Raw genomic sequence first — 20,736 nt, 5'->3', positions numbered from 1 at the left:
TCCATCGAACTCAGCACCGCCTTCCTAACCTGCAATCTTCTTCCCGACCTCTCCGCCCCCACCCCAGTCTGACCTATCACCCTCACCTTGACCTCTTTCCACCTATCACATTTCCGACGCCCCTCCCCCAAGTCCCTCCTCCCTATCTTTTATCTTGGCCTGCTGGACCAACTTTCCTCATTCCTGAAGAAGGGCTAATGCCCGAAACGTCGATTCTCCTGTTCCCTAGATGCTGCCTGACCTGCTGCGCTTTTCCAGCAACACATTTCCATCAAAGAAGAAGATAAGTCAGGGTTACGAGAAAAGAAACTCATTTCGAATTTTGTTTCAAGAAAGGGTAAATTACTGAGAAATATTTAAGTGGAGAAGCTAAACAGACTCACCGGCACTGAACATTTAATTTTATAAGTGAGAAGTCTCATTCTTTCAAACGTTAATATTCGAGATGTGCTTGCTTTTTGCTTTGGCTGTCTCAAAATTTTATCTTTTGTTTTTCCTAACTCCACCTGTGTTTCCCAAACTTTATCTCGATTTTTTTGATCATGGTTTGAATCTTATATGTACTGTCTACTTTATACCTTCTGGTTTAGATTCTGCATGACTCAGTGAGGATTCTGTCATTGATTATTTGATGAGTCATGCTGATACTCATCCCACTCTTAAAGTACCTTATGCTGGATAAGAGCAGTTTTCCGCTCAGAAACCTGCAAAGACCTTGTGTGTCAGCAAGGTGGCCAACAAGTGCCATTTGATTTACCACTGACCAGAAAATCCCATCCAATGTACATGATTGACTGGACTTTCACCCTTTTGTACTGATTTTCCCATCTACTCACCCACTAAAATAAATGTAAGGAACAAGTAAATTGTTTTGCTTGAGATATTTTGGTGGATTTCTGTTCTGGGAACAACACATTGGTAACTAGAATCTAACTGTGAGCAACATGAAGTCCAAAACAACAACTGCTTTTCTTGAACTACTGATGCTACAATCTGTTGATCTTGATGGTTGAATAAATTAGCTGATCTGGACTCTGAAATCTTTTTAGCTGAAGTTTTACAAAGTTGTAAAGGACTTACTAAGAAACAGTATTGGCATTTTTTTCTGCATAATGATGCCAATATGGGGGGGATGTGCAATTGCATTGTCCAATTAAAGGAGAGTGGAAAAGTTAGGAATATATCAACAGGAGTAAGCCATTCAGCCCCAACATTCAATACCATCATGACTGCAGAACACTTCAATACCTTTTACCCGCTCCATGCTTAAAAAGCCTGTTTGCCACTGGGAATCAGAAATGTAACACTCTGTACCTTAAACTCAAAGAATGAACTTCCACAATATAGAGAAGTCCAAAATTTCATAATCACGAGTAAAAGAATTTCTCCTCATCACGGACCTAAATGACATCCACCTTTATTTTTAAATTATGGCCCCAGTTCTAGACTCCAGACAAGGAAAGATCTTACCTGCATCTACCCTGTCTACCCCTTTAAATTTTTTTTTAGTTTCAGTCAGATCACCTCTTGTACGTCAAAACTTTAGAAAATATGGGCTCAGTTTGCCAAATCTCTCTCCGTAGGGCAGTTTGGGCTGAAAAATAGCAAGCAACAATTGTGCCACATGACAGGCAATGACCATCTCCAATAAGAGGCTAGCCTTGTGGGTGGCACGGTGGCACAGTGGAAATAAACTTGCAGTTGGTGGTGTTCCCAGGTCTGTTTCCATAGTCATAGAGCATGGAAACAGACCCTTCAGCTCAAGTCATCCATGGCAACTCAGTTTCCCAAACTAAACTTGCATTTGGCCCATATCCCTCTGAATCTATCCTATTACTGTACCTGTCTAAATTACTTGTAAATGTTGTAACTATACCTGCAGCGCCTGAGACCCGGGTTCAATTCCCGCCTCAGGCGACTGACTGTGTGGAATTTGCACATTCTCCCCGTGTCTGCGTGGGTTTCCTCTGGGTGCTCCGGTTTCCTCCCACAATCTAAAGATGTGCAGGTCAGGTGAATTGGCCATGCTAAATTGCCCGTAGTGTTAGGTAATGGGTAAATGTAGGGGTATGGATGAGTTGAGCTTCGGCGGGTCGGTGTGGACTTGTTGGGCCGAAGGGCCTGTTTCCACACTGTAATGTAATCTAATCTAATCTAGCCACTGCCCTTGATGGTAAATGTCATTGAATTCCCACTATCAACATCCTGTAGTTTACCATTGAGCAGAAACTGAACTGAAATATCCATATTAAATACCATGGCTACAAAAGCAGGTCAGAGACTAGGCATACTACAGTAAGTAACTCACGTCCTGATTCCCCAATCCTGTCCTCCATCTACAAGGAACATGTCGGGAGTGATGGAATGCTCCCCACTTGTCTGGATGAATGCAGCTCCAACAACATTCTAGAAATTTGACCCCATCCAGAACGATGCAGCACACTTGATTGGCATCACAACCATCAACTTCCACTCCCACTACTGACATTAACATACGCTGCCGATACTATCTACAGGATATGCTGCAGAAATGTGCCAAAGACAACCTCTTCTAGACCCATGACCATCTAGAAGGACAAGGGCAAAAAATAAACCACCTTCAAGCCAATGGCCATCCTGACTTCAAAATGTATTGTCATTCCATCAGTGTCATTGGGTCGCAATGTGGAACTCCCTCCCTAACTGCATTGTGGGTCTACCTGATTGAAGAAGGCATCTTCCCACCATCTCAAGGGCGAAAGTGAAGACTGCAGATGCTGGAGATTAGAGTCGAGAGTGTGGTTCTGGAAAAGCACAGCAGGTCAGACCATATCCGAGGAGCAGGAGAATCAATGTTTGGGCAAAAGATGAAGGGCTTTTGCCCAAAACGTTGATTTTTCCTTCTCCTCGGATGGTGCCCGACCTGCTGTGCTTTACCAGCATTTCAGACACTTCAACCACTTCAAGGGTACCTAGGGATGGGCAATAAAATACTGGCTCAGTCAGTGCCCACATCCCACAAATCAATAAATCAAAAGTTCTCCTGGGGACAAGTCTAATGAGCATTTTGTTGTGCTGTGTGCATTCAGAATGTCCATAACTTTGTCTTTTGACATCCCCATCCTGCTTTTGAAATGCACTTAATGCTTGACTTCATTTCTCCTATCTTGTAGCCTCCCAAACATCTTTTCGATTTCCTGTTTCCATGTTTACATTCTTATAATTAATTTGCAGAATAACATTACCATAGTTAAGAGTTAACTCAGCGTTCCAATAGACGAAAGTGAGGACAGCAGATGCTGGAGATCAGAGTCGAGTGTGTGGTACTGGAAAAGCACAGAAGGTCAGGCAGCATCCGAGAAGCAAGGGAATCGACATTTCGGGCAAAAGCCTGATTCCTGATGAAGGGCTTCTGTCTGAAATGTCGATCATCCTGCTCCTCTGATGTTGCCTAACCTGCTGTGATTTTCCAGCACCACACACTCAATGCTCCAATAGTTCATTGCACGCACACAACAAGCTTTGGATTAGTAATGACATTTTGAATTTCCCCTTTTTTATGTTTTCTGGTTGTAATTTTTTGCAGAAAAGTAAAGTTGATGATTCACTTGTCTAACACTTGTGCAGTGCAATTAGTCAGTACCTGTACAAGCTGTATATACATAGACCATTCATCAATATAAGCCATAAAAGGGAGGCTTTATACATTACCCAGTGTCTCCAACCTTTCTCCACACATCCACTTTGGATGCCTGATAATCAGTCATCTAATAGTGGCTACAATAGCCATATTTCTACACTTTTGGGAGGTATACTTATGTCGAATAGTTTTAGTGGAGCTTGGACTCTCTAGGACTGTAACTATATGTTTTGTCTGGCTGTAGGAACCAAGAAATGATCCCTATGTTTTTTCTTCTATGTATGTTTTGAGGAGGATTAATTCCTACTGATTCTGGAATAATCTGAGAGATTTGCAACTTTATGCTAAAAGCATTAAATCCGTTTATATAAATGATTTGGATGAGAATATTGGAAACATGGTTAGTAGATTTGTGGATGACATCAAAATTGGTGATATAGTGGACAGTGAAGAAGATCAAGTGCACCAGTGGGCGAGGAATGGCAAATAGACATTAATTTAGATAAATGTGAGGTATTGCATTTTGGAAAGACAATCCAGGGCAGGACCTCCAAGGTAAATGGTAGGGCCTTGGGGAATGTTGTCAAACAGGGAAATCTAGGGGGTGCAGGTACACAGTTCTTGAAAGTGGCGTCCCATTAGACGGGATGGTGAAGAAGGCATTTGACACACTTGGCTTCATCGGCCAGAGCATTGAGTACAGGAATTGGGATATCATCTTGTGTCTGTACAAGACATTGATAAGGCACTTTTGGAGTACTGCATACAATTCTATTCACCCTGCTATAGGAAGGATGTTATTAAATTAGAAAGGGTACAAAAAAGGTTTACAAGGATGTTACTGGAGGGTTTGAGTTATAATGAGAGGCTGGACAAGCTGGGAGTTTAGGAGGCTGTGGAGTTTATAAAATCTTGAGGGGCATTGATTAAGTGAACAGCCAAGGTTCCTTTCTGTGTTAAGGAAATCCAAAACTAGGGGACACAGGTTTAAGGTGAGAGGGGAAAGATTTAAAATGGATCCTAGAGGTAACTTTTTCACGTAAAGGGTTGTGCGTAAATGGAACGAGTTGCCAGAAGAAGTGGTAGAGGTGAGTAGAATTAGAACATTTAAAAGACATTTGAACAGGTACTTGGATAGGAAAGGTTTAGATGGATATGGACCAAGTGCAAGCAAATAGGAGTGATTCAGTTTAGGAAACCTGGTTGGCATGGACTGAAGGGTCTGTTTCCCTGCTGTATGACTCTGACTCTGACTCGCAAGTCGTCTCCACCTCACCTCATGTCTGGATCTGTTGTAGCCTCATTAAGAAATTGATTGCTGTGATTGATCAATAGCTCCATCATGTTTGTCATTTGACAAGCAGGGTGTTAGGTGAAGTAGATGGCCCTTCATTTTTGTTAGTCTACAATTCCTATGTTTTTCTTTGTCAGGCTGTTTATCCAATTTTTTTTTAGTTGCTAAACTGTAGTTGTATATTTATCTATCTTCCAGTAACATTTCAGAATACTTATGCTAAGGTGAAAATGTGATGCATGAATTTGGTTTAGCTTTCTTTTCTTAAAATCTGGTTGATCCAATCTTCATTTATGTCCTGATTTTTAAAATGCATATAGGATACTGCAATAAGCAAACCCCGAGAAGTATTCCGTCTATCACCAGAGATTAAATCTTGTGATACCTTAGTCTGCGCTTCTATGCATTTTACATCACCTTCGTGGGTATCCTTGTCAGATGGAACAGGAAAGCTTTATCTCATCAGAACAGGCAAACGTGGAGCAAATAACATTGAGAAATGGGAGGTAAGTTAATGTTAAGCAAGTGAGCTATGAATATTTATGGACTTTTATAACTTTGCATTATTGTTTGGTTTTTGTTTTTGGAGGGAACATAGTAATCATTTGCAGCTGTTGAATGGGAGAGCAAGTGCAGGAAAAAAGGCATTAACACCTCTGTAGGATTTGTCACACTTGACTTTTTATTAAACCTATGCCCTGAATTTGACCAAACAAAATATTCAAAAAGGGAATACCTTGAAATAGAATTTCAGTAGAGATTTCCCAAATCTCCCTTTGCAGTTAGTGTACAAGATCAGATCTGGTTGTGCCGTCTCTGAGATATTTTGCTGATTTTAGTGGGACTGAATACATATGCTGATGGTGGGATTATATAATCACAATTTACTGGTCACAAACAGAACTCCTTTTAATGTGAAAAGTATTTTCAAATGGCTTGTCACTGAACAGTGTGAACTGTTTCTATTGAGACTTGTGGCTGGTATTACAACCACCTCAGCTGATAGGGAAATCGGTAAGATGTCACAATCTATAAATTCCCTCAGTGCCTCACCCATTGCTAAATCCTCTCTCTGCAATGATGGGAAGGAAAGATCAGTTTCTATAATCCATGTGTTTTAGCTTGCAATCAAGCTGTTGAATGTTAAAAGATTTCTAATCACATGGAATTTATTTTACCCAATATTTGAAAGATAAATCTTTGCCAGAACACCACCAAAAAGATTCCAGTGCCTTAAAAGATCTAGTGGACTCCGTCTGAATTAGTCTTTGTGTCAAAGCAACAATTTAGGATAGAAAATTTCTTTTATACAGTCATGAATATTTAAGAAGTCATTTGACCAAGTTGGTCCATGCTGGTATAAGTACTACACACAAGCCTCCTCCATTCATCATCACCTCAGCTAATGAACATATTTACAAACCTTTCTCTCAAGGTAAACTTGCAGGTTGAGTCAGTAGTTAGGAAGGCAGATGCAATGATGGCATTTATTTTGAGAGGACTTGAATATAAAAGCAGCAATGTACTTCTGAGGCTCTATAAGGCTCTGGTTAGACTACATTTGGAGTATTGTACCCAGTTTTGGGACCCATATCTCAGGATGTACTGTCCCTGGAGCATCTTCGGAGAAGGTTCACGAGAATTGTTCCAGGACCGAAAAGCTGTGTTCCTCATATGTTCTCTGGGTTTATTCTCCATAGAATTCAGAAAGATAAGAGGGTATATAATTGAAACATACAGAATACTGAATGGTCTGGACAGAGTAGATGTTGAAAAGATATTTCCATTGGTAGGAGAGACGGCCTTAGAGTAAAGGGAAGACCTTTTAGAACGGAGATAAAGAGAAACTTCTTCAGCCAGAGAGTGGTGAATCTACGGAATTCATTGCTACAGAAGGCTGGGGAGGCCAAGTCATTCAGTACGTTTAAGACTCAGGTTCTTGAGTATCAAGGGTTACAGTGAGAAAGCAGAAGAATGGGGTTGAGAAACTTGTCAACCATGATTGAATAGTGGAGCAGATTTGATGGGCTGCATGGCCTAATTTATACTCCTATGTCTTATGGTCTTTCCTCCTTCCCTTTAACATATCCTTCAATCACATGAAACCTTTTACTATGGGTGACAAGTTCCACATTCTAACCTCTTTTTGGGTAAAGACGTTGCAGGTGACTTCCCTAATGGATTTGTTATTGACTGGTACCTTTTATATAAGACCCATAGTGTTTAATTGCCTCGCAAGTGGAAACATTTTCTCTCCATTTAACCTGTCAAACCACTTCATAATTTTAAAATCTTGTATCAGATCATCCTTCAGCCTTCTATATTCTCGGGAGAAAGGGCTCTAACTTGTTTTTAGTATTTTGTTGATACTTATAACCTCCCAGTTGTATTATCATGTAAGTAAGTCTTTTTTTGTATCTTCCCCAGTGCTTTTTTATTCTTTTTCTAACACAGTGACCAGAACTCTGCACAGTATTCAGAAAGGGCACAATCTTTCCTTATTTAACTTGTGACAACCCTCCGTAACTTAGAATTTTGCACGTATTTTGTTGCACATTTTACAATTTTGCTGACCTTTATTTGATCCTTTTTATTAAAACCTATATGGTTCAGTTGGTGCTTTGTTCTGATTTAAAATAAAATTCTGGCCTTGAGCACTTAAGTTGCTTTCACACAAAAGCTCAAACTGTTACTTGTCTACAGACATGCCAGAGCATTACATAGAATCTATAATTCAGAAACAGGCTAATTGGCTCATCCAGTCTGTTGGGTTTATTTGTGTTGTTTCACAACGTTAAGGCCAGGAGCTAAGTTTGATATTCTGATCTTGATATTTATAAAAGTGTTCTTTTTGTACTGATATTTGCAAAGTACAGTACCCAAAGATTTTTCAGAGGAAAACTACAACTTTGGGAACTCTGAGAGTATTTTAGTCCTTCCAGATTCTGCTTGCAAGGAAAGAAAATCTTGATGTTTCTGCACATAATGTTTCTGACCTCTTTGTGATATTAATTTGTGACTGAAATCTCAAATCATTGCAAAAACTTCAAGATCCTTATAGTTTCCATCTTAATGCGACTGTTAGGATCTCAATGAAGAAGTCTGAAAGCTGTCATGGAATAACCCAGTTTTAAAGTAGGGTTTTTGAAACTTGGAGATTCATCTTGTAATGTTTAGAATGTCTAAATCCAACCTTTTGTACTTTTGACCACTCTCCTCTTCCAGATAATGTACCAGCAAGAACTTGAAGAGCCCTTTGTGATAGTCCATAGCCATTCTTACCTTAAAGATAGCACCCACTCAATAGATGTTGTTTTACTCAGGACAGAGAAGGATGAGTCAAACATCAGAGGAAGTGGGTTCCATTCGGCTGTAGATTGGCTAACCATCACTAATGCAAATAATGGTAAGTTATCATCTGTTTCTTTACTGAAAATGATTGTTTTAAATTTGTATTCAGTAATATCTTTGCACAGTGAGGCAAAACTAGAATGTTATGAGTCCATTACTTCAAACCCTTTTGCACAGATGTTAAACAAAGCAGTTCGATACAATTTCTATTAAAACCTCCAAAGATTAAAAATGACTTAACTAATGGTGTATACATTATTTATCTTTGTCTTCATCCATAATTTTAGGGATTAAAATTTATGCTCATTATTGTTGGGCTCATTATTCATGAAGTTTTGTTGAGTTTAATAGATATCTGCTTCCAGGTTAGCAGTCTGGTATTTGTGTGTAGATTGTTAAGCTTCAAGAACCAAATCATGAGTGGTTTACAGCAACCATCTAAATCCTGTGATAAAATCAGTATCTTGGAAAGACTCCAGTGTGCTTGTCCTTTTTCTTAAAACATAGAGGTTTTATGAGTCGGATTGATTTTGTTGTCAAATGTTTATATGCCATCATCTGTTGATACAGATGTTAAATACCAGCAGGCTAGATGACATTCAAGCTGAAGCATCAACAATTGTGTGAGGTCGAGCAACAATTTGCAGCTGGTATTGTCAGAAATTATGCAGCCAGTATGTCATCTACTTTAATTCAAATTGATTTTCACGCATCAAAAAATTCAAGTTTGCCTGTAATACATACTTAAAAATTTGAATGCAGCAACTCACCAAACCTTCAATGGAATTAATGGAATGTTTGTTAGGAAGGTGGCTCAGTGGTTAGCACTGCCTCGCAGCGCATGGGATTCGGGTTCAATTGTGACCTTAAAGTTTTATAAAATCATGAGGGTCATGGATAGGGTAAATAGACAAGGTCTTTTCCCTGGCATGGGGGTGTCCAGAACTAGAGGGCACAAGTTTAGGGTGAGAGGGGAAAGATATAAAAGAGACCTAAGGGGTAACTTTTTCACATAGAGGGTGGTGCGTGTGTGGGGTGCCAGAAGTGGTGGAGGCTAATACAATTGCAACATTTAAAAGGCTTCTGGATGAGTATATGAATAGGAAGGGTTTGGAGGGATATGGGTCGGGTGCTGGTAGGTGGGGCTAGATTGGGTTGGGAAATCTGGTTGGTGTGGACGAATTGAACCGAAGGGTCTATTTCCATGCTGTACATCTCGATGACTCTGGCTGCATTAGTATGCATACTTCACAAAGACATTCTCCCCATGTCTGTGTGGGTTTCCTGCATGTGCTCCGGTTTCCTTCCACAGTCCAAAGATATACAGGTTGGGTGGTTTGGCCGTGGGAAATGCAGGTTTAAAGGGATAGGGAAGGGAAATGGTCTGAGTGGGTTGCTCGATGGGCCGAATACCCTACTTCCACACTGTAGGGATTCTGTGACTGTAAGGAGTTTACATTTCTGTGGCATTTTTTTGTTCTGAAAATTCCACTTCAAATGCTTGATTATGCATTTAGCTTTGGTAACCAGTTCTGGTATGTTTCAATATTGCTCAGGCTCCAATGCAATTAGTTGGAGAGGACTGTCCTACATAGCTCCTGATATTGATCAAGAAGTTGAGTGAATGCTGAATTTTAAGGATTCAATTTGTGGGAGTTTACAATTAGTCAATTTTTAAACATCCGTTGAGGAGGTTTAGGCTTTGTTGGCTGGGCCAGGCCATATTACCCTACAATAGGTGGATCTTGGAAGAGTCGAGTTCCAGGACCTTGACCCAGCAGAAGCCATAACTTGGCTTGGAAGGGAACTTGCAGTTGGTGGTGTTTCCCATGTATCTGTTGCCCTTGTCCTTGTGGATGTTAGTAGTCATAGATTTGGAACATGCTGTCTAAGGAGCACTGGTAAATTTAAATTAAGATGTGAAATAAGCAAAGGATGAACAGCATATTGAATAATTTAACAGACGATTCAAATTTAACAACTTGTTCAATGTTTCAGTTTTGTGACACACTGTTAGTAGAATAATGGTTGATTCATAACAAATGCAGACTACTGGTTTCAATTTTTGTTTATATCGGGAATGTACATCACTTCATCTTTGGGGAAAAGGGAATAGGGAACACAGAACAGGCCAGATGCAAGAAAATCAGAGTTCTTAGGGTTGTAGGGTTGGAAAATGTTACAGAGAGAGCCGGGGAAGGCCATACAGGAATTTAAGCATAGGATGAATATTTTAAAACCAATACTTTGCTGAGCTAGGAATCAATGATGGTCAGTGAACATGCAGTTCTGAGGAGGTGAAACTTGATGCAAGTTGGTTCAAGGATACCAGAGTTCAATATGAGCTTAAGTTCATAGCAGGTGAAGGATGAGAAGCCAGCCAGTGAACATTGAAATAGTCAGGTCCTGAGGTAATTAAAATGTTTGAGAGGTTTTCAGCAGCAGGTTGGTACATGTAGGTGTAATGTTTGGCAGTGCGATGTGGTGGATTTGCGTATAAATTTTGCATTACAAGAGTAGGGAAAGAATACTAGGGGCAAGTAAAGAAGTTGCCAAACTTTACAATCCTCTGTGAATGCTGCTGATCCTTTGGCTATATTGCAGTATCATTGTTTGGCTATATGCTTTGGATCTTTGTATTCTATCTCCTCTGAAATAACTATATTGAGCTCTGAATGCTTCAACAAAGTCTTGCTGTCAAATGTATTAAATCTAGATGACAGATGCTTCTGTGCTTTAATTGAGTAGCCTTTGAAAGGAAGGACATTGAGTGATTGCTCCTTTGAAATGGTCCAGAGCATTTTGAGCAAAATGTCCCAAATGCTGGGCTCGTAAGTGGTCTAAATGGTGTAATTGCTAAGTTCAAGTTCTTTTTTTGTAGAAGGGACTTTGGACTTAACACGTGAACTCCTTTGTTTTCTTTCCACAGATGCTGGCAGAACTGTTGCATTTCTCCAGCAATTTCTGTTTTTATTTCAGTTATCCAGCATCCTTAATATTTTGCTTTGGTGGGAAGTTCCTTGCTTGTGGCAGTATAGCTAGTCTCAGACAAGGCGTTGATTAGCCACGCTTGGTTCCTGCGTCCTGGGATGGGATAAGGAAAGAAACCAAGTGAGGGTTCCCTTTCTGATTTGAAGTAACATGACTTCTGAACGCAGGTGAAATTGAAATCAAGATTCATGAGGATAAGTTGGCTGAAGTGTCTGAATGATCTAATAGCTTGCCAGATAATTTGCTGGGATCATAATTGAAGAATACCCCCTTCAGCAAGGCTGCAGAGGATGGTTGTAGAAACACTTTCCTGAATTATTTAATGTAGGAGAGAAGTGAGAAAATTTCTTCATGTTCAGTGGTCAATGCATTTTCTCACTTGTCTTGTTAAAAAATTTTACTCTTTCCTTGTGTATTATATGCTTTTTTTCTTATGTTTTTATTTGCAGAGAGCAACAAATATGAAGTTTCAAGGCACCGAACTCTACGTGGGAAACTAGCTCCGCATTATGCAGCTGTAGAGCAGGATGGCACTGGCCTGATGATAGCTTCTGACAAACCTTTCAAGTTTGTCCAGATTGACGGAAAATGTGTAGAGGAACAGAAATTGGAGAAAATGGACACCAACCAGAAAAAAGGTCAGATTTCATGCTGGTGCGGCTTTTAATTCTTCATATTCCTGCTTTAGCAGAATATAATTTTTGAAAAATCAAAACTGAAGAAACTACATAGCAGTTCAGCCAGTATCTGTGAAGTGATGAGGTACATTATTAATGTTACCTGTTCTTTCACTTTATGATGCTTTGTTTTTTGTTTTTGACATTTTTGATTTCCTGTATGTAATTGCAAATATTCCAACACAGAAACAAGCCATAAGGTCAAACTGGTCTGTATCCTCCTTTTATGTTCTACAGGAACCTAGAGCCATAGAGTTGTACGGAATGGAAACAGACCCTTCAGTCCAAGTTATCTATAGCAACCAAATATCCTAAATTAATCTAATCCCATTTGCAAGCATTTGGCCCATATCCCTCTAAAACCTTCTTTTTCTTATACTCATCCAGATGCCTTTTAAATTCAAAGTTTGTGCGAAGATTTGTAGCTCGGGTGCTCGTTGTTGTGGTTCTGTTCGCCGAGCTGGAAGTTTTTGTTGCAAACGTTTCGTCCCCTGGCTAGGCGACATCATCAGCGCTTGGGAGCCTCCTGCGAAGCGCTTCTTTGATGTTTCCTCCGGTGTTTATAGTGGTCTGTCCCTGCCGCTTCCGGTTGTCAGTTTCAGCTGTCCGCTGTAGTGGTTGGTATATTGGGTCCAGGTCGATGTGTTTGTATTTGTCCTGTGTTTTTGTGCTGAATATACGTCGGTGATGTTCCACACTGTCGGTAGATGCCAGTGTCGTACTGGTACTGAAACAGCTTGGCTTGGCAGGTGTCAAGTTCCAGAGCACACGTCGTGAGTATTATTGCCAGAATGTCGGTAGCATCCAGAACCTTTGCACTATTTGTCCATTTCTTTGCTGTTATTTGAAGTGATGGCGAGTCAGCGCCAGCTACCTCAGGCGGCAGAGCATAAATCTCCGAGGTGTGAAATCGTTCGCCACGCTCGGTACATTCATTTTACAGCTTAGTTTTCCTAGTTGGATCCCAGCTCTCCATTCCACTGGCAATGTCACCAGCCAAAACATGCTCTCTCTTTCTCTCTATCTCTCACTCTGTCTCTGTCTCTCTCTGCCTCTCTCTGTCTCTCTCTCTCTGTCCCTCTCCCCCTGTCTCTGGTGCTCGCTCTCTTTTTCTCTCTCTCTCTCGATCTCTTTCTCTCTGTCTCCTGTTTCTGAGTGAAAACTGTCCCCGCTTTACTGGAAATGCTAGAGACAAGTTTGTAGGTGTACCCGAATGTAAAATGCAAGGTGTCCCCTTCAAGTGTGCAAGTTCCACTCCAAAACTGCACCAAGCAGAATGTTCAGAGTCGCAAAATGAGAATGATTACTTCACCACGCTGCCCCCACTACCCCCTATATCTGCAGCTTCCCTTACACTCAACACCTGATCCCGAAGAAGGGTTACACCCGAAACGTCGACGTCTCCACCACCTGATGCGGCCTGGTTTAGTGTGTTCTTCCAGCCTCTTGCCTGTCTATTTTGTATTCCATCTTCTGTCGTTTTTGATTTATTGTGTCTAACGGAATTAGAATGGCCGCTTCCTGAGGGGGGCTAACAGTGCAACAAACACATCGACCTGGACCCAATATACCAACCACTACAGCGGACAGCTGAAACTGACAACCGGAAGCGGCAGGGACAGACCATTATAAACACTGGAGGAAACATCAAAGAAGCGCTTCGCAGGAGGCTCCCAAGCACTGATGATGTCACCTAGCCAGGGGACGAAATGTTTGCCTTTTAAATGTTGTAATTGTACCAGCCTCCACCACTTCCTTTGGCAGCTCATTCTATACATGCACCACCCTCTGCCCCTTAGGTCCCTTTTAAATCTCCCCCTCTCCCTTTCCTTAAACTTACGCCCTCTAGTTTTAGACTTCCCCCATCCAGGGGAAAATACTTTAGCTATTCATCCTATCCATGCTCCTCATGATTTTATAAACCTCTATAAGGTCTCTCCTCAGCCTCCAATGCTCCAGGGATTGTAGCCCCAGTCTATTCAGCCTCTCCCTATAGCTCAAACCCTGGCAACATCCTTGTAAATCTTCTCTGAACTCTTTCAAGTTTCACAACATCTTTCTACAGCAGGAAGATTAGAATTGAGCGCAGTATTCCAAAAGTGGCCTAACCAATGTCCTGTACAGTCGCAACATGTCCTCCCAACTCCTATACTCACTGCATTGGCCAGTAAAGTTAAGCACACCAAACACCGCATTTACTATCCTACCTACCTGGGACTCTACTTTCAAGGAACTATGAACCTGCACTCCAAGGTCACTTTACCATTAAGAGTATAAGTCCAGTCCTGATTTGCCTTTCCAAAATGTAGCACCTTACATTTATCTAAGTTGAACTCCATCTTCCACTCCTCTGCCCATTGGCTCATCTTATCAAGATTCCGTTGTACTCTGAGGTAACCTCCTTCAATGTCCACTACACCTCCAATTTTGGTGTCATCTGCAACCTTACTAACCATACCTCATATGTTCACATCCAAATTATTTATTTAAGATGAAAAGCAGTGGACTCAGCACCGATCTCTGTGGCATACCACTATCCGTTGCTCCCAATGCGGTCTCCTCTACATTGGGGAGACTGGACGCCTTCTAGCAGAGTACTTTAGGGAATATCTCTGGGACACCCGCACCAATCCACCACACCGCCCTGTGGTCCAACATTTCAACACCCCCTCCCACTCTGCCGAGGACATGGGGGTCCTGGGCCTCCTTCACCGCCGGTCCCTCACCACCAGACGCCTGGAGGAAGAAAGCCTCATCTTCCGCCTCAGAACACTTCAACCCCAGAGCATCAATGTGGGCTTCAACAGTTTCCTCATTTTTCCAGCATCTGCAGTCATTGTTTTTACCTGGCACACTACGAGTCACAGGCCTCAGTCTGAAAAACAATCCACCACCACCACCTTCTGTCTTCTACTTTCAAGCCAGTTCTGTATCCAGATGGCTTGTTCTCTCTATGTTCCACAAGTTCTAAAGTTTGCTAGACCCCAATTTCCTGTGCACAACATGTTGACTATGCATAGTCAGTCTTTGCCTTTCCAAGTACATGTAAATCCTGTCCCTCAGGCTTCCTTCTAACAATTTGCCTACCACTGATGTCAGACTCATTGGTCAATAGTTCCCTGGCTTTTTTTTAACCACCTTTCTTAAATAGTGCCACCACTTTAACCAATCTCCAGTCTTCCGGCACCTCACCAGTGGCTATCGATAATACAAATATCTCAGCAAGTTGCCCAACAATCACTTCCCTAGCTTCCCAAAGTCCTAAGGGCACACCTAATCAGGTTTCAGGGGTTTATCCACTTTTATGCGTTTTAAGAAGTCCAGCTGCACCAGCTCTGTAATATGGACATTTTGAAAGATGTTACTGTTTATTTCCCCATGTTCTCTATCTTCCATCTTCTCCACAGTAAACCCATTTTTTATGCGTTTTAAGAAGTCCAGCTGCACCAGCTCTGTAATATGGACATTTTAAAAGATGTTACTGTTTATTTCCATGTTCTCTATCTTCCATCTTCTCCACAGTAAACCCATTTCCTGCGATTCCACACATAGGTGGCCTTCTCTTTCTATTCTCTTCATCAAATTCTATCAGCATATCCACCTTTTCTTTCTCCCTTGTATTTATCCAGTTACTCCTTAAAATGTATTCATATGATTCATTTCAACCCTTCCTGTTGTGGAAAATTCCACATTCGAAGTACTTGTTTCTCCTGAATTGCTCGTTAGATTTATCGGTAGCTGTCTCACATTTGTGGCTCCTGGTTTTGCGATCTTTTACCCCAGATTTGAACTTGAGTGTTTTATAGTTTATAAAGAAGCTCAGATCACATTAGGCTTTTAATTACTTTAAGCTCTCCCAAAGCAAATTAAACAACCTTCAGCGAATGTCAGAGAGTACTTCTACACACAGATATTGGCATCATCAGGACTGTTTCAATGAGTAGTTCTGCGAGGAATGTTTGCTGAGACTGGGTTGAGGAAATATTTTTGCAGTAAAATCTCATGATGAATTTTTGTTGCATGAAATTAGTTTCCTTGTAAAAACACATTCCCAACGATAAATTGTGATGCATCCTTTTGTTTCTCATGAGTTTGAAGACAAGGACATAAAAAGTAATTTTGATGGGAGGAATCATATTTTTATGAAATACCAAAGATTAATATGCCCTGGGCACAAAACATCAGATTGGAATTTCACACTTCAGAGCACCAGCTCATTGTCTAAGCTCGCATTGGAAGAATGTGAAGTTTATGTGAGAATGTATTCCTTGAGGAACAAGCTATAGTGGATGGTAGCAGTCTTACACCTTAAGCTACATGTTCCTGCAGTAATGTAATTTTTCCTATAGCATATTGGAGCCTGTCTTTGTATTGCATGCAGAATTAAAGTCTTTACAAGAATAGTAGTTTAACTAATAGCATTGCCAATCCTTGAATGCATTTACTGTAATCAATGAACCAGCACCAATTGCCTTTTTTGTTGTTGCCTCAAATTGTTATTGATGCCTGTTCTGCTTCACATGAGTTTCCCCATAGGATTATCACTGCAGCTTTGCATACATCTCAACATAAAACCCTGTGCAGTTCAAGATAATAGGGAGCATTGACAGCAAGAAAGACATATGCTTTTGGATATTGAAAGAAAACTTAACAGTAAATTGTGAACCTTTTGTATTAGCATGATGTGATGTCCTCTTCGATTTTTACAATTTTAGCTGAACCATAGGACATATAGTACTGAATATAAAGGCTGCAGTTTGTGCGAAGTATATGTCTGACAAATTGTACACAGCTTGTATGTGGACATTTCATCAATTTAATGTTCTAAAACTAAATTCAAAATAGGGATGCTTCAAACTGGTTTTCCATGTTAATAGTCAAAAGGTTTGGCGCTGCAAAAGCACAGCAGATCAGGCAGCATCCGAGGAGTAGGAAAGTCCTGGTTTCGGTCATAAGCCCTTCATCAGGAATGTTAATAGCTGAACACCGAATTATGTGAGATTTTCTAAATCAGCCATTACTTAAAATTGCAGTCTGTTGTGTTTGATTTGTGGCCATTAGCAGTTTAGGTTGCCCTCCTGTTTGGCAGATTTAATGGAACTTCATGTGACATCTGTCAGTATTTTTGGTATCTTGCTAATTGCAAATTAACGCCACGCTTAGCACGTTTGTAATGTTATCAATAATATATTTAATTGTAAGTGTTTGAAATCTCTTTATAACTTTTTAAAAAGGTTTTACTGACTTGTTGATCTGAGCTGCTCCTTTACATAGAAACATTGGTTATGGTCTCAGGTATTTTACAGCAGATGAAATTGAATTAAAAAAAAAATCAGAGGATCAGTAGTAGACTGTTCTGTCCTCAATCCAAATACCAGTGGTATGTCATAGAGCAGTTAGGCACCTTTGCCTCAGCTGTAGGATCTATATATCCAAAGAGAGAGACAAGATGGAGTCCTACAAGCACTTTTCTTTTAAATAAAAACATTCTTCTATCTTTAAAAATATCCTGTATATTATAGCAGTCATTTTATTAATTGGCACCAATGGGGTCAAGAATGTGCCAGTTGATCAAATATTCCAGTTGATGAAGAGGTCTACATAATCAGTGTAAAAACATCTAAGTAATTGAAATGAAATGTGGGAGAAATCACTTAAGTAATAATGCAACTTTGCCAGTAAATTTTATTTAAGGCAGAGAGTCTTCTCACTTTCTCACTCAATTGACTACTCTGATATCAGAGATCGTGATGATGCAGTCAACATCTAGTATTTCAAGTATTTAATTTTTTACCAACTTAGAGTATGTTGGTTCATAAGCCAGTTAAAACATTTTGCTAGCGTAAGCTTTTCAATATGGAACAAATTATGACTTATTCTCTTTGTTGTATTGAAACAAAATGCAGCAAATCTTTTACTTTTTTCCTCTTTCTAATACTACACCTTGTATACCTTTTCTTTCCTCCACATTTCCTTAATTTATTGTTTTCTAACTAATGTTATAAATATTTAATTTCAAAGTTTTTTTGACTGAAAGAAACTTCACTCTGAATTTTGGTTAGAAATGTCCAGTTTACATTCTTCAATTTTCTGCTTGGTTGCCAACCAATCCACCATATTAAGCATCTACTCCGTTCACCAGTAGAACATAGTGGCTGCAATATGCAGTACCTACAGAATGCACTGCAGTAACTTGCCAAGATTTTCTTGCCAGTATTCCAAAACCTGCAACCTTTAACATCTTGAAGGACAAGGGCAGCATGTCTGTGGGAAAATCATCCTCTACAAATTCCCTTCCAAATCGCACATCATATTGGTTTTGAAATCTATTGCTGTTGCTTAATTGTCAACATCCAGAACTCCTTTTTTCTAATAGCTTTTAGTGCATCTAGACCACATACACTCAATTCAGGTAGACAGCTCACCACCACCTTCTGAAACTCAACTCTAGGTGGTCAATGAGTGCTGATATCGTCAACAGTGCCCATATCCCAACAATGCCCAAACAAAATTGTCATCCTTCGAAGGATTTCTGTAAGATTCATATGGAAATCATAGAGAAAAATGATCCTGAATGCACTGAACATAGAGTTAATTTGGTCTTCGATATTTTTCCTTTTCTTCAACACCTTCAACTACAGAATGATTAATGCATCCTGTGATTAAGAAAAAAAAACAAATAAATGTCCATTTGTATCCTAGGTTACTAAGACATTTCAAAAAAGATTTTGGAGAAATAGCTAATAGTGTTTAAACTACAAGACTGAGCTGAAGGAGAAACCACTAATGACTGGCTTGAAGGCAGCCATTCATCAATGCCAGAAATTCCAAAAAGAAATTGAAGATTTGAGAACACGTGCTAAAGCCAATAACTTCAGTTGCAGTTGTAATAGTTTTTACCATTGATTTGCATCGTACAGTATTCCTCCAAAGGATTTTTCCATTATTGATACGGACTTACAGTAGCAGCTCTTTTGGTAGGAAAAGTTAGAGTTTTAATGATAATAGAGACATGCTGTTGAAGTTTGGCATCTTGCATTTATCAGAGGAGATGTCAGCATACAACATGACATTCAATGAGGTGGTTAGGGCGTTCTGATTAAGATAGCTTGCTGTATATTGTAAAATCTCATGAATGGGTCTAAGGCTGTCACTTGCTTCCTTTTTTTAAAAAAAAAAGCCTCACCTCTCTCAAATTACCCTGGAAAAGAAATTTGAGCAACGTTTGAAGCTAGCTATTTCACATTGCTGTTTTGCAGTAAGGTCACAGGTGCTATTTTTCACCAACTAGGTGCTAGTAAAAAGTTATTTTTTTGAACAATTCTGCCTACCATACAGATAAGTAATGTGGCATGTGGGAATTTCAATGCCAATGTGGTGCCAGGAATGTCAACCATGTATCACAAAGACTGGTGGATCATACCAACTGACACGTCTCTTCAGCTATTCGCAGTGGCTAGAGTGCTGACTGCCCTTAACCAGCTTGCAAAACTCTAAGCAGAATTCCTGATGTTAAGTGTGATACCATGCATATATAAAGCATTTGTTGAATAATCCCAAGTGTGTAAGAAATTGATTTACGAAAATCGGTTGGATTCACAGAGTGGTTCACTTAAGCTTACATATAGGGTACGTATATTGGTATGCAGGACGCAGACCTTTGCAACAGAGAGGCATTTGTAAAGGCACAATGTCTATGCAATTAACAAACACTTGGCAGGCATTGTTCTCCAGTGTATTTTCCCATGGCATATCTTAACCAATCAGAACCAGTTTTTCTTTTTTTGAAGTTAAATAACCGGTTAGGGCTAACTGTTCCCTTGCACATTCTCAATGGCAATACCTCAACCAATCAGAGTCTGCTTGCCAACCAGTCAATGTTCTTTGAAATTTGTTATTCTTATCAATCCTGATGTTGCAAAACAAAATTCTTCCAACAGCTCATCCCTTTGTTCAGCACTTATTTAGTACTATCAGTTGTCTATAAAAATGAGGCAATAGGTGGTATGTTATATTTACACAATAAGTCGTTAGAATTTAGAATTGGTGGATATAGATCCATCAGTAGCTTTCAAAAATGAATTAAATATCCAAAGGGGGGAAAAGGGGTACAGAGAAGGAGAGCGGGATAAAATCTGTTGTTTATTTTTAAACTGACCATGCGGCATTGATTGGCTGTATGGTCTTTCTCTGTGCTGTATAATTTTACAATTGAGAGCAAACGTCATGGTAAAGGGGAATAGTTTATAGTTGTCAGCTTGGCTGAAACCAGTGTGAATGATGATATTTGTTTACTGTCATGCATTATTCCTTGGGAAAAACTTCTCATGTTTTGCCTTTGGTGGGGATAAGGTGCAGAATAAGCAGAGAATATTAAAAAGCCGACAATAGTGAAATGGATTACTGCACTTTTTAAAAGCAGGTTAGTGACATTTGTTAACAGTACTGTTTACACTGCAGTTTGTTCAAGCAATGGACCAAGATTTATAAATAAATGAATGCTGGAGAAACTTAGCAATCTGGCAACATCTGTGGAGAGAGGAACAGTTGATGTTTCAAGTCCAGTGTGACTTTTTGCCAGAGCCCTGGACTGGTTTTAGTTGTAGATAAGCTGGAACCAGAAAATATGTACAAAATGAGATTCAATTTGCATTTTAATTGACTACATTGTGGAATGTTGTTTTAAAAAATTCTCAAGGTCAGGTTCGTAGGAGAGTAGTCTGACACAGAACAAACGACCAAGAGGCGAGTCTGCTAGAATATGCTTCAGCTTTTTATTCCCCGCAGCGTCGCCACAACCAGGT

The 20,736-nt window shown here is 40.0% G+C and overlaps 1 protein-coding gene across 2 annotated transcripts in view; it reads left to right on the top strand.

The window, feature by feature from the left end:
• The window catches only part of nudcd1 (NudC domain containing 1), a 124,792-nt gene that overhangs the window by 38,754 nt on the left and 65,302 nt on the right, over window positions 1–20,736 (top strand). For both annotated transcript variants that reach the window (XM_043688747.1, XM_043688748.1), the window contains 3 exons: window positions 5,234–5,419; window positions 8,139–8,319; window positions 11,705–11,893. In XM_043688747.1, the coding sequence (XP_043544682.1) occupies window positions 5,234–5,419; window positions 8,139–8,319; window positions 11,705–11,893 (556 nt within the window). The remainder of the gene's footprint in view (window positions 1–5,233; window positions 5,420–8,138; window positions 8,320–11,704; window positions 11,894–20,736) is intronic.

This window comes from Chiloscyllium plagiosum, chromosome 4 (assembly GCF_004010195.1).
Source record: "Chiloscyllium plagiosum isolate BGI_BamShark_2017 chromosome 4, ASM401019v2, whole genome shotgun sequence".
Classification (NCBI taxonomy): Eukaryota; Metazoa; Chordata; class Chondrichthyes; order Orectolobiformes; family Hemiscylliidae; genus Chiloscyllium; species Chiloscyllium plagiosum.
The sequence above is the reverse complement of the archived record's forward strand: the minus strand, read 5'-3'. Positions and strand labels throughout refer to the sequence as shown.